Raw genomic sequence first — 13,531 nt, forward strand, 5'->3', positions numbered from 1 at the left:
CCTCCGCACGGAGTTACCTGCCTGTCACCCCTCTCTCCGCTTTCGCTCCCCAGGCGGCAGCAGCCCATTCCCAGGATCAACCCCCCGCCACCCATCCTGCGCAAAAGGTCAAGCAAGACCTCGCCGAGCCTGGAGGCGGAGGCCAAGCCCGAGACCGCCGTCCACGCGAGCCTCCCCAGCCCCAGCTTGTCCAGCCTCACCGCCAGCTCGCCCACCCTCCCGGACCCCGAGGCGAGGACTCCGGCCCGCAGCGCTGCCTCCAGCACGGAGCTCGTCCCCGCGGGGACCTCCCAGCGCGCGCTGGCCAAGGACAGGACCGGAGAGAACGGACACGCGTCCCCCCCGTCCAGCACCCGTGACGCTGCGAAGGGGGAGGCCCTGGGCAGGGACCCGGCCGCCCCGGGCAGCCCCGCGGACAGCGCGCTGCCCTTCTCCCCGGCGGACGACACCTGCCTGCACATCAGCTTCTCGGAGGAGGAGCTGTTTGAACCGGAGCTGGACGCCGCGCCGGGCCCCAGCAGGGTCCCCGCGTAGCCGGACCGCAGTCCCCGGCAGCCCCGTCCGCCCTCGCCGCCAGCCCGCGTGGGGCCGGGGGGAGCGGGTGCCACTGCCCCACGCGGGAGGTCCCTCGGCGCACGGCGCTGCTGGAGCAGGACGCGACCTGCTCAGCCCCCGTCCTCGCTCTGCACCGGCTCTCGCTGCATCGAGCCGCGGGGCAGCGCTTGCGCCCGGAGCCATCGCCGCGCGCCGCGTCCCCGGGACGGGGCGGCCTCGGCCGCCGCCCGCAGCGCTGCTGCCCCGCTCCGCTTTCACGGAGGTGCGGTACGGGTTGGGCGTGCGCTGGGAAGCGCCGAGGGTCTGGGGGAGGAAAGGTGTGAGGACGACGTCGGGCCCTGGGGAAAGGCCCGGGCACGGCCGGACGGCCCGGGAGCAGGACGCGGGGGCCCAGGGCGGCGTTTGGCCGAAGGCGGGTTTGCGGACGTGGCGGAGGGTCGAGTTGGGAAGGTGCTGGGCAGCGGCGGAGACCAGGAGCAGCAGCTTTTCGGCAGCGGCGGGTGCACGAGCCGTTGGCGGCGGCGCTGAGCTGCGAGCTGACGGCAGAGGGCCCTTGTGACCGCCGAACGCGGCGCAGCGCGATGCAGCACGGTGCAGCACGGCGCGGTGCAGCGATGCCCCGGGGCTGCGCATCCGCCTGCGGCACCCGCGGGCTCGCCAGCCGCGGTCGGGCTGCGCGTTAGCCGGGTAGAGCCAGACCGACCGGCGATTAGGAGAGAGAATACAGTGCAGTTTGGTAAGAGGCTTTTAAAGAGAAAATAAACGTGTCAGACTTTCCAAAGCAAGAGCTGTGGTTTCTGCTCGCTGGGCCCAGGCCCGGGGCCGCTTCCCGCGCGGTGCCGGGGCGGCAGCTCGAGGGCTCCCCCAGCACCGAGGTCCCTGCGGGGACGGGGCTGCCCACGACACCGGGCTCCGCGCGGGGGCCCCCAGCTCCCCGTCCCACAGCCCCGGCAAGTCGCCCTGTCCCCTGCCACGTGCTGCCACCGGCCCCGGCAGAGCCGCGGGGCGAGGACGGGCGGCTCTCGGGGGACCCCCGGCCCAGCCGCCTCGGCCCTCGGGCGCAGCCAGTCCGCGGCCCCGCGGTTCCCCCGCCGCCAACCACCTGCCCTCGCCGGGTCTTCGCCCTTTCTCGCCCCGATTTCTGCTGCTGACGTGAATCCTGGCTCCCAAACCTGACGCGGGGCCACAGGGGTGGGAGAGCTGCCACCAGCTGCCGGGGGCGGGGGCAAAGCCGGACCCCGCGGGGAGCACGGCCCCGTGCCGGGGGCATCACCGGCCCCACCGGGGGCATCACCGGCCCCGCCGCCTCCGCCCTGCCTGCAGCAAACCCTGGTCCAGGGCTGCCCTCGCCCAGCGGAGCAGAGCATCCCGCGGCCTCGGAGCAGGACCGTCACTGGCCCCAGACTGGGGCGGCCGCGGCAGGGCCAGGCCTGAAATCCTCCAGACACAGGGATCCCCCGCGCTCCTGGACCCCCAGGTCTCCTCCTGGCAGGGCTGCGCCAGCCCAGCTGCCCCCGGACCTGCTCCAGCTTCTCCAGCTCCCTCATGGGTGGGCAGACGGCCCGGACGTCGCCCCAGAACCGGGAGGATCAAGCCAGAGATCCCTGTGCACGAAGCTGCCCTTGGCCCAGCATGTGCCGCCCCCGGAGAAGCCGGTGGTGGAGCTGGACACGGACCTGGCCCAGCTCCACGGGGCGCCGGGTTGGACCGCGGCACAAGACCCCCCGGCTCTCCAGGCCACCCTGCATCCCCCCGGCTCTCCGCTGCTGGAGGCCTGGGAGAAACAAGCCCTTCCCGGGCCTTCTCCCAAGGGCGGGATGGAAAACCGTGGCCCTCGGCGGAGCCGGCCGGAGGGACACGTGGCAGCGGCGAGGGGGCACTCACCAGCCACCGTCTCACTCCGCTTCCTTCGTGGGAAGAAACTTTCTCCTCCGCTGTCTGGTAAGCTGCTAGCAATCATCAGGCAGGCAGGTGGTAAAGATTCACATCCATCAAACAATGCCATTTAGTTTGTAACCTGTGACTAAATCTGGTGTTAGCTTTAATTTCAGAGTCTGCTTTAGGGCTCGCTTGTTAATCTCTATGCAAAGCAGATGAAATGAATATGCAGCATTTTGGATGTAATTGTACGGCTTCAATTCAGCACTATAATTTTCCAAACAGGATCTTGCAATCAAGCTTCTATTCATTAGTGTATAAACAATTTAGTTTCTCAGCTCTCCAGTATGCCAATCATTTCAGCGGAGTGAGCATCTCCGACAAAACGAGGAGGAAAGTTTCCTTTGTGTAACGGAGGTAAAAGTTGCCGCGCGCTTCGGGCGATCCCCGGGCAGCGGAGCCGGGCGCCGTGGCCCCGGGCATCGCTGCAGCCCCCAAGCATCGCCGCGGCCACCGCCGGCTAGCCTGCATCCCGCCGGGATGCTCGCTGCACCGCCGCGGCCGGGCCCGGCCTCCGGGCATCCCGGTACCCCGCAGCCCGCGGCAGGCACAGCCGCCGGTGCCCGGTGCCGTCCCCGCGCAGCATCCCACACCGGCGGGACGTCGACAAAGGGGAGCGCTGCCGCCCGGCGCGGCCTCCGCTTCCAAATGAATATCGACAGCTCTAATTACAGGCCGCCATGCAGACAGCTTATTAGCTCGTCACGAGGAGCGGCGCTGAGCCGGGAGCCGCGGCGCTCGCGCACGGTGCACAGCACGCCGGTCCCCGGCGGCGCGGCGGAGCGGGCGGCGAGCAACCTCCAGCAAAACTAATTACTTCCTGATTGTCTGCGGCCACCCACTGCGTATAATAGTATAGACTAAATTTGGCATATACATAACTGAGCACTCGGCACCGATTTGGCGCGCGATAATCATCCTCGGTGTTGCATAATTAAAATCGGGTCGCTCGGAATAATTATTTCATCCCCCCGGTATCGGGCGAGCGGCGCGGGATGCTGCACCGCAGGGCTGTTCCCGCAGCCGCGGCGAGCGGCAGCCGGCCCCGCTCAAGCCGGTCGGAAAGACGCGGCAATAAAAAAACCGAATGCAACAAAGCGGAGCATATGTGCCTAATCCATCAGCTTCCTCCGGCGGCTCCCCGGGGACGCGGGGCGCGGGACGAAGAATACGTGGATGTTGCACGCGCCCGGGCCGGCCGCCCCGGGCAGCACCGCGGCTCGCGCTGCGCCGGCTCATAAATCACGCGGAGCGACACCGTTTCACAGCTCGCTTCCCAGCCAGGATATGGCCATTCCTGCTGATTACGCGGCCCAGCGCCCGGGGGAAGCTGCATCTCCCACTTCCAGGAAGGGAGGCTCCGCAAGGAAAGCGCGGCGATAAAACGGAGCGCGAAATCAGCTCTGTTCACGTTGCGAATCCCCTATTGTTCCTGCTGCAATCGTCCGCCGCCGCTGGAGAAAGTATTTCCGCAGCGATAAATCTCCTGGGCTCCTCCGCGGCCCTCGCCTTGGCACCGGCTCCTCCGCGGGTTGTTTTGCAAGAAAAAAAAGAAAGAAAAGAATTTAAAAAAGCGGCGTTTGCCCCAAGCCGGTCCCCGCGGGCAGCAGTGGTGATGTGACCCCGCATTGGGACCCCCGGGGCCACCGCGGCCACCCAACACCGCGCTGATGCTGGGGGAATCGCCCCGGAGCCGGCGACCGGGCCACCGCGGTGCAAAGTCACCGGGGACGAGCCCCAGCACGCGGGAGCTGGGCTGACACTTCTGCAGGGAAAATAGATCTGGTTTCCCGAAAGCGGGACAAGCTGGTCTGGCTCCCGCCAGCCTCCCCCGCGTCCCGTGGGGAAGCCCCGGGCGCTGCTGCCGCCGGGCTCCGCTCCCCCCGAGCCCCTCCGCTCCCCCCGAGCCCCTCGCGCCCCGCGTAACCAGCAACAGATGCTGCTCTGACCCCGGCGGCTTCCTGGAAACACGCATTTGTCAAAATAAAAATAGAGAGATTGATGTGCGGAAGGGCCCGAAACGCCGAGGAAACGGGGAAGAGGAGCGCCCGGCGCGGAGGGAGGGGGCTGCGGGGCCGGCTCTGCGCCCGCCGCCCCGGCCGCTATCCACCGCCTCGTTTCAAGGCAGATTTGCAAAACATGTCGCGCACGAACCTCAAAGCAGCGTTTTTAGCACGCGACACGTTTTCCTAAAAAGCCTCGCTGGCGCGGCTGCGTCCTGGCGCCGCTCCGCAGAGATTGCTGTCATGGAAATTAAGCAGGATTGCGCTTCGCCCCCTCCATCCCTCCGTCCTTAGCTCATCCCCTCCGCTTCGCGGCATTTGGCAGTTTATCTTAGAGCTTTTTTTTAATGGAGGTTTAAAAATGCCTTTTAGAACCGCACATGCAGATCTCACCGCAGCGCCGTTGCGCGATGCAACGTGACCGATGCAGCCGGCGGCAGCGCTCCCGGCTCGGCGGCTCCCGGAGCCCCTTTTCCCTCCCAGCTTTAGAGGATCGGCCGGCAACAAGCCGCCGGGCCGGGCTTTTCCCAAGGCCTGGGTGGCCCCCAGAAGGCAGCAGCACCTGCAAGCGCCAGGGCTGCGGTGCGGATCGGAGCTGCCCGTGATTTCCATGGGACACCGCTTGCCGTTACAGCCCTCGGCCGTGCCGGCGTCGCGCTGTCGCGTGGCCAAGGCCGGCAGCGGCGTCCCGGATGCAACGGCCCCGCGCGAGGTTCCCCCTTGCAGAGCGCCCGAGGTGCCGGCGATGCACGTCCCGACCCGGGCGCTGGGCTGGGGCTGCTCCGCCTCGGCTGTAATTCCCGTGGTAACTATGGCAACCGGTATATACATTTACATATTCTTGCAGTTAATCGCAGGGACACCCCGAGCCAGCGCCCGTGCCGGGGGGCTCGTCCTCGTTTCGCCGAGCAGGCGACGGAGCATCACCCACCTCCACCCGCCCGGAGCAGAGCCGCAGCCGCAGAGCCGCTGCGTCGCCCGAACCGGAGCCCCTGCACGGGGAGCCCACGCGGCCCCGGCACCCGCTGCCCCGAGGGGGGACGAACCCGGCCCCCGGCTTTGCCCGAGGGGCCCCCGGGACAGAGGGGCCGCGGGGAGCATCAGTGCATCACCCACCGCGGCGCCCTGCACGAGCCGGCGCTGAACGCGGGCATCCTTGGGAGCGGCTGTCGCTGCCCCTGTGCCGCCAAGGTTTGAGACCCACCGGCTTCTCCTGCCCTTTCCGCCGAGCCGACCCACAGCGGGGCTTATAAATTTGCAGAAACACGAGTCAAAGTGGAAGGAGCCCAACGGCACCTCGGCAGCCTCCCTCTTCGTCCCGGACCTCGCCGCTGCCTGTGGGCGCTGGGCACGGCTGCCTACGGCACGGTCCTGCGCGGGCTGCACACGCTAACGGGAGATTGCGTACATAAGCGGTATATTGCATTAATTAAATGCCAAACACAGAGTCAGTGACACCAATCCACGGCAGGGCCGGGTGCTTGTCCCCTGCTCGGCGGCCGCGGCCGACAGCCTCCTCCGGCGGGAGGTGGGGAGCCGACGCGGAGCCGGGAAGGGCCGGAGCTGGGGCTGGGAAGGGCCGGAGCAGGCTCTGCCGCGCAAGGCACCGGGGCGCCCGGCACGCGGGAGGAGGGACCGACCCCCCAAACCGCCCCGCTTCTGCTGCCCCTCCGCCCCCGCGGCCCTCTGCTCCCCTCCCTGGCCGTGCACGGCTCCGTACCGCCCGAGCGAGCTGCAAACAGGCTCTGTATCAGCTGAAAGCAATTTACTTTGAAATCCAGCTGCCAGATTCTCCTCCATTTGTTTACTTTCAAATGCTTTTTTAGAAGCCAAAGTACACAAGGCAGCCAAATTGCTGACATGTGTGCGGGGCCGGCGCCCGGGAGCGCCGCATTCTTCCCCGTCCTCCGGGCTCGCGCCCACTCCCGTTTGTTTAAAGTACGCACAGCACTTGGGCGCTGCGAAGGACCGTGTCTCACAGCCGACGGAAAACGAGTCCCTCGCAGGCCGCGGGGAGAGGGGAGGACGGCTGCACGTCGGTCTTGCTCTGCTCACGGCGTGGTCGCCCGGCCAGAGCCGCTCACCCAGCGGCGCCCGGTCCCGCTCGCCCGCTGCCGGCATCCCGCTGCGATCGGCACCTCGGAAACGCCGGAGCCCCGGGGCCTCGGCAGCGCCGGGGGGTTTGGCCCCTGCCCCAGAGAGCCACGTGGCCGCTCGCCTGCAATGTTCAGAGAAAGCTCCTTGACAGCCCTGTCCTGGGCTATCCGGGCTCTCTGCTGCTTCGCGCCCCGCTATCTCCCGCCGTCGGCTTTCGGTGCAGCCCAGCGCCCCGCATCGCTTTCCCAGGCCTGCTCGTCCCCTGCCCGCCGCCGTCCCCCGCGCTCGAGTCCTCCTCCGCGGGCACCGGCCATGCAGCACTCCGTGCCGCTCCTCGCCGCGTCCAACGCCGCTGCCCTTCGGTATCGCTACCAGGATTTCATCACAACACTTAGAGACGGGGAGAGTTGGGATCCAGTTTTGAAAAGGAGCCTCTGTAAACCAGCATGACTTTGCACCTCTGAACAACTGGGGATGCTAAAGCTACTGGTACCGCATCGAATTATCTGACTCTGCCTGCAAACCGAGGGCGACCCTTGCAAACCGGAGGAAACAGCAGCGTATAGGCAGGCAGATATATATATATATATACATACACACACCTTTGCAGAAACAAGGCGATGTCACAGGCCTATAGACAGCAGTGACCAAGACATTACGGATTCCTTATTTCAGATGACTTATGTAACAACACCTCCTCTCAATAAAAATACAATAAGGAAGCTAAAATGGATAGCAAATATTTTAAGGGCAATAACAGGTAAATAGGGAAGCAGATGTTCAAACTCACAGGTTTTGAACGTTGCTGGTGCGGACACTGCGGGAGGGCAGGAGGGTCTGTTCGCTCTAGACATGCCCTTTCCTCACGCCAGCCCTCTGCAGCCGACCCGGCCTGGACTCCGGGCAAGGAAAGGAGTGAAAGTGTCAGGTCAGAGAGTGAAAGTGTCAACAGGCAGCAGGGAAATCCCCCGGGCTGCTTTCAGGGCTCGGAGTTATGGAAACACAGGACGGGAACCCAGCCGAAACCAGCAAGAAAGCGACAGGTTTTTAGCCGAACGGGCCAGGACCAAGAGGGGCAGCAGCTCTGCAGCGGTAGCCGGCCCCCGGCAGACCTGCCCCGCGCCTCGGCCCGCGTCCGTCTGGTTGGTCTCCTAGCCGCAAGCATGAGAAAACGCAAACCTCCGCATATTAGCTGCTAATCGCGGGGAGCGCAGCGCCTGCTCAGAGCATTACCCCAATTAAGCCAGACCCATAAATCCTCAAAGCGGTCCCTGCCCGGGTGCCCGGGCTCCGCTCACATTGCACCGAACACCAGGGCCGCGGCGACCGGCTCCGCTCGCGGCCAGGGGACACGAAGGCTCCCAGGCGAGCGGTGACGGGGCGCGGAGCAGCTGGCAGGGACAGGCGCTTTGCACGGGTGCTACGTGGATTTGGGGGGACTTTTGCCTCTGCAACGAGCTCCTGCTCCTCGGCTCCCCTGGACGTTTCCGTCCCTCCTGCCGCTGCCTCTGCGGCACGGGCTCGGCCCGAGGCTCCTCCAGGGCGCTGCGCAAGGACGAGGATGGCAAACGAGCAGAGCGAGGAGCGCTGCTGGGCGGGACCCCGGCACGGCACCGCGCCGGCGGAGGGGAGCCAGGGCACGCGGAGGGAGGCCACGCGCCCCAAGGCCACGCGGCGCGACAGCGGCAGGAAAGGGACGGAGGGCTGCTGGCGCGGGGCTCTGCCCCACGGTCCATGCCGCTCCGGCATCGCGCGCCTCTCCCCTCCGCAACGCGCTGGGTGGGGAGACAAACACACACACGGGAGCCTGCGACAGCAGCGAGCCCGATAACCGACGCTGAAGCCTGCGGCAGCGGTAGGGAGCCAAGTGCTCCTTGGAGGGGGCTGCGTGGAAGCGGAGCTTCCCTCCCTGCTCGCATTGTATTTCTTTCCTCTGCCAAAATGTGCTTCCTGAGTCTTGGGCAGAGCCCTCCGCCGCTGACCCTCACCTTCCTCTGTTTAGCCTGGAGCGCCGGCTCGCCACGAGCCCGGGGGCCGCGCCGGGGCCGCCGGAGCCTCCCGCTGCCTGCACACGGCCGGGGTCAGGCCCGCTGTCAGCGGCTTCCTGCGAGCGAGAGCCAAGCCGGGCCACACCTGAGCGCGTCCCCGGGGAGCGCCGGGCCGCAGCGGGAACCGGGGGCGGTTGCCACCCGTCTGCTTCGCGCTCAGGCTCTACCCGGTCCCCCGCGCTCAGACAAAAGATGGGTCAGACGCCGCTTGTCACGCAGCTGCGAGCGGGAGGCAGCGAGAACAAAGCCGAGGTCGGACGGCGCCTGAACCAAAGGGGTAATTCTGGCTCCATTAAAACCCCAGCTCCCGTTTGCGTGGAAGCAGAAGGCTGTGTCGCTGCTTATAAAGAGCTGAACCACCCTCGGGGTGACTCATAGCCCTTAACAGAGCTGCCACGCTGATTTTACAAATATTAAAGCAATACCTCGGAGTCCGTGCTTTGTGCGGTTCAACCTATCAACTTGGGAGCAGACCTACACCTCTTTCATACAGCTCCCTTTCCCCTGTATTTTATTTCCTTTCTTGGTGCCAGAATCGGAGCCAAAGCTGAGCTTAACAAAGCAACAGGCACGGCCGTTCTTCCCAGCCCTCATTTCCCCTAGTGAGAGGGGAGAAATTAATTTAAACCCTATCAAAACAGCAAAAGCTGCTCACCATTTTGTGCTGCAGAGCACAGCACGCAGGAAGCACTCGCTCGAGCCATCTGCATTTGCCAGCGCAGACAAGCGCAGGAAGACCCAGGCTGGGAATCCTATTGTCTGGGCATCTGCAGCAGACAAACGCCGACGAGCCTGGTCTACGCTATTTCCCAGCCGCGAGGGCAGCAGCAACAGGGAGGTGATGGAGATGCAGGCAGGATAGAAGGGCTTTTACCTTATTAAATGCTCTCATTTCATTTCTTTGAGCCCTCTTGCTCCTGGATCCAGTTAGGTACGGCAAAGCTCTTCGTTTCTCAGCAGCTTCTGCCTCTCTCCCAGCCCTGCAACAGCCTGGAGCAGCTCTCAGCCAGCCGGGCAGACTCAGAGCGATGCAGCCCTCCTCATCGCCTGCTCTCACCCAGCACAGACACCTCACAGCCGAGAGGAACCTGCACCGATGCACGCATTAGCCTTGCCAACCCCTTTTGCAGCAAGGGAAACTTGTCTTTGAAGGGGAAAGAAACTGAAAATGGGAACAAGCCAGGCACCGGCAAGCGAGCAGTGCTGCTGGCCTTCCCCGGTGTTCGGAGGCCACCCTCCTTTCAGCATCTGCTTTTGCTTGCTTGTGAAAATGGTGCTGATTTTCTGCCTTAATGTCTGAAATACCACTACGGACCTTTGCCTCTTGTTTGCTGAGCCACATTTTCTCTGCTTTTCTTCCTTCACCAAGGAAGGAATTGTACAGGAGTGTACAACTGTACATCACTTGTACAATACTTGGCCACCAAAGTGCCTCAGAACACATTCAGATAAAGTCTCTACCTAGAAGTTCTCACATGCAAAAGCACAGTCATAACTTTTCTAATGAGGACAAGATTACATTAAGACCATTCAGTAAATTCATGTCTATTCCTAAGGGAATAAAGAAATAATTTGCTTTTACATTAAGTTAAATACTGCAGTTAATCTGCTTCCTGTGGCTGCCTGTCACACAGAGCTCACGTGGGCCCAGCAGGTTCAGGACTTGGCATGTTCTGGTTTTCTGCAGGGCCTGGGGGATCCCCTCTCTGGATTCAGAAGGGCACAGTTAGCTAGCAAATACGTACAAGTTGCACTTGGATTTCCCAACCACTTCCATTTTCTCTGTCTCTCTTAACTTCCTTCACCTCAATTACATTCGGAATGAATTATCAGAACTTTTTCATCCCAATTTTGCCCTCCTCTTACCTCCTACTCAGCTCAAGACTTTTCACATGTAAGAATAATCAGCTTGAGGCAATGTTCAAGTGAGTTTTGGAGAAACTTGACTAGGTTTTCTGTCTTTGCTATCAGCAATGCCCACTTACCTTAGGATTCATGATGACAAAACCATCACACAGATCCCCAAGATCAGCTGAAAGCAGCCACAAGAGGGAGTCTTAATCTCCTATTAATATCCAGAAGGATTCTGGTTTCGAAATGTGTCTATTACAAGAGTACACAGCAAGTTTTCAGAAGGATTAAAAAAAGTCATCTTGGACTGCAAATTTCCTTTCTGGAGTTCCAGAAGTGTTCTTGTTCTGAAGGTAAAGGTTCTTTAAAAATTACGAATACTAAATACTAATTTATATAAAAGATAGAAGTATTTTTCTCTTATGGATAGGTAAAAAAAATAAAATCCACCTTATTTATCACAGCTCCATTTTAAAACCATATTGCAACTGAATTCAGAGAAAGAGGAATACATGAGTGTTTTTTGTGCTAGCAAATCTCAGCTTACAAAAGCCTGAAAGGCTAGTTCCTAACTCCTAGAAGTCTTTTTAGCAGGGCTAATATGATATGCCATGCAGTTATGAAACTGGCAACAGAGCTAGATAAAAATAATTTCCTTTCTATGGCCTTCTCAGATGAAGATTTGGTGACTACAAGTAGAGTGGACTTTGCTGCTTGGACTCCCAGCCTTTTTGCCTAACAGTACATTTTCTCTAGCCCTTTTGTGTAAGGAACTGTAGTAAACAAAACCATTTCAGACCAGTGCACATCAAATTACATTAGGATTTTACTATTCCTAGGCCACAGTCTAGAAGGATGTAGCAAGTTCTGCTTAATCAGCCTATGATAGGGCCAGATGCCATGACACTGCTTGAATTTTTCTAGCTGTTAATTTCACACACGTGATTAGAAGTTCTGGCAAAGCTTAAAACCTACAATATAACAAGTAACACTTTTCACACTGCCAGTAAAATATCTGTGTTGAATCTGCACGCATCTGTGCTCCATCTGCCAAAAAAAATGTCAAGATACATTCCTCAAAGATAGTTTTATGGTCTTGTCTTAGTCTTGACATTCACTTGCTCTGAACTTTCCAAGAAAACATTACAGCTCCAAAGGGGGCATCTGCGACTGAGTAAAGCCACAGAACAATTTTGAACAGAAATAGCTACATACAGGCGTTGTCCAATGCAGCAAGAAATGCACTGTATGGCAACACTTTCACCTCAAAGAAGTCCACAATAGAAGTGCTCGCAGTACAGCTAAATGCTGCTTGACTTTATGATCACTTCATTGTCCTTCTCTTGCCTTAGATCCTGTCCTCCTCTGCTGTTTTCCTTTGTATATTTACTTTCCCACTCCTGCTTGAAACTGAAGTGGGAATCTAGGCAAGCTCAGAATTTAACTCTCACTTTTAAACGTGATCAGTGTATTATTACAAGATTAACAACCTCTGTTCCAAAAGGTAGTAGATTTAGCTGTCACAAACCAGATGAAAAATCTTAGACCTGTGAAACTATAACATAAATCACTCAGTTTTATTTTTTTTGCTTACAGTACTAGCCAACTTAAGGGTAGGGTTTATAAAAGGCTGTTTAAAAAAAATGCCCCCCCTATTTATGCATGTTATTCTTTTCAGAAGCAATTTAATGGGGGAAAATACTCTTTAATTATGATTAGGGGCTGACTACTGGAATGCCCATGCCTGTTTATTCAAAAGCAGATGTTCAGCAACGCAGTGTTTCATATATTATGCTGACAATAGTAAGTTATTAGCAAAACACAGTATCTAACAAGTCCTTCTGCGAGGTTGTCTAACTATTGGAGTTGGTCAGCAACAACAGATCAGACATGATACATGTGTTAACATCCCAGCACGATTTATCCTCTACTTGGCCAAGCCTCACTTCACTCACTCAGCTGAATGTAATTAGACCTCAAGCTTGCCCTAATTTCAATCTCTGCAGAAGAGAGGTTATCCTTCTTCAGGAATATGTGGCTGCTCTGAAATGCTGGCAGAGATCTGGAAGAAGCTGCAGAGGCACACACCATCTCGGATTCAGTCAAGGAGCTGCTAAGGCACATGATACATACATTAAGATGCAAACATGTGCCATAGCACTTGTTTTCTGAGTTTTAGTCAACATACCCAACCAGAAAGTAGCAAGAGACCCTGAGCCACGTTGCGCATAGGGTATTTTCAGATAAAGGTTATGTAATTTTCCTCTAGCTCCATGGATCAAAAACATACGCTACAGCTACAGACCCTCTACAGCTTAACCCTGCCCCCCCAAAAAGGGGATAATAAATCTTCAAATTACAGTATCACAGCTAGTCTACTCAAGGAACAAAGTGCTATTCAAACCTTTGCTATGGCTCAGGCTACACAGTCCAGCCTTGAGCAAGCTGAACTGCACACAGCTTTGTGAAAACAAGTTAATTTGGTTTTTTACGATTTTTGTAATACAGTTCTTACCATCGGATGCAGAGAGCAGAGGAAAGATCTATTTCCTACCAAGCATATCATTACTGTCAACATTGTGGAAGCGGGAAATTAGACAGTGAGGAAAACCAGTTTATTCCATTATCAAGAACACTATCACTGTGAGACAGCAGCCTTAAGTCAGGACCTCTACAGAAGACAAGCCATCTTCTTACATTGCTTAATGGGAAAAGGACATCCTTCAGAGAATTTTTTTTTTTAAACTTAAAACTTAGTGCAACTTTTTGACAGAGCAGCTTATGTCCCTCAGTTTAAAAAAAAAAAATGAAAGCAGCTAAGCCAGCTGCATGAGGAACAAGCAGCTGGTAAGTAGAACGAGGATCTTGGTGTCATAAGCAGTACTGACCTCACAACCAGCAAAAGCCACAGACCTGGATTAAATCTTCGCTCCAAGACAGGTCTTAGTTTAAAGCTGTACAGAAGAAGTTTCTTGGAACTAAAATACACAATAATCAATTGGAAGACTCTAAGGGGAGACATTAGTGACTTGTCTGTAC

At 58.5% G+C, this 13,531-nt stretch overlaps 1 protein-coding gene across 1 annotated transcript in view; it reads left to right on the forward strand.

The window, feature by feature from the left end:
• LOC112979878 (carboxyl-terminal PDZ ligand of neuronal nitric oxide synthase protein-like) overlaps positions 1-1,340 on the forward strand; it is a 35,515-nt gene extending 34,175 nt beyond the window's left edge. Inside the window, exon 11 of the mRNA XM_064523917.1 lies at positions 54-1,340. Coding sequence (XP_064379987.1) covers positions 54-534 — 481 coding nt within the window. The 3' untranslated portion in view covers positions 535-1,340. The remainder of the gene's footprint in view (positions 1-53) is intronic.
• Positions 1,341-13,531: the final 12,191 nt, after the last annotated feature.

Source organism: Dromaius novaehollandiae, chromosome 20 (genome assembly GCF_036370855.1).
Source record: "Dromaius novaehollandiae isolate bDroNov1 chromosome 20, bDroNov1.hap1, whole genome shotgun sequence".
Taxonomy (NCBI): domain Eukaryota; kingdom Metazoa; phylum Chordata; class Aves; order Casuariiformes; family Dromaiidae; genus Dromaius; species Dromaius novaehollandiae.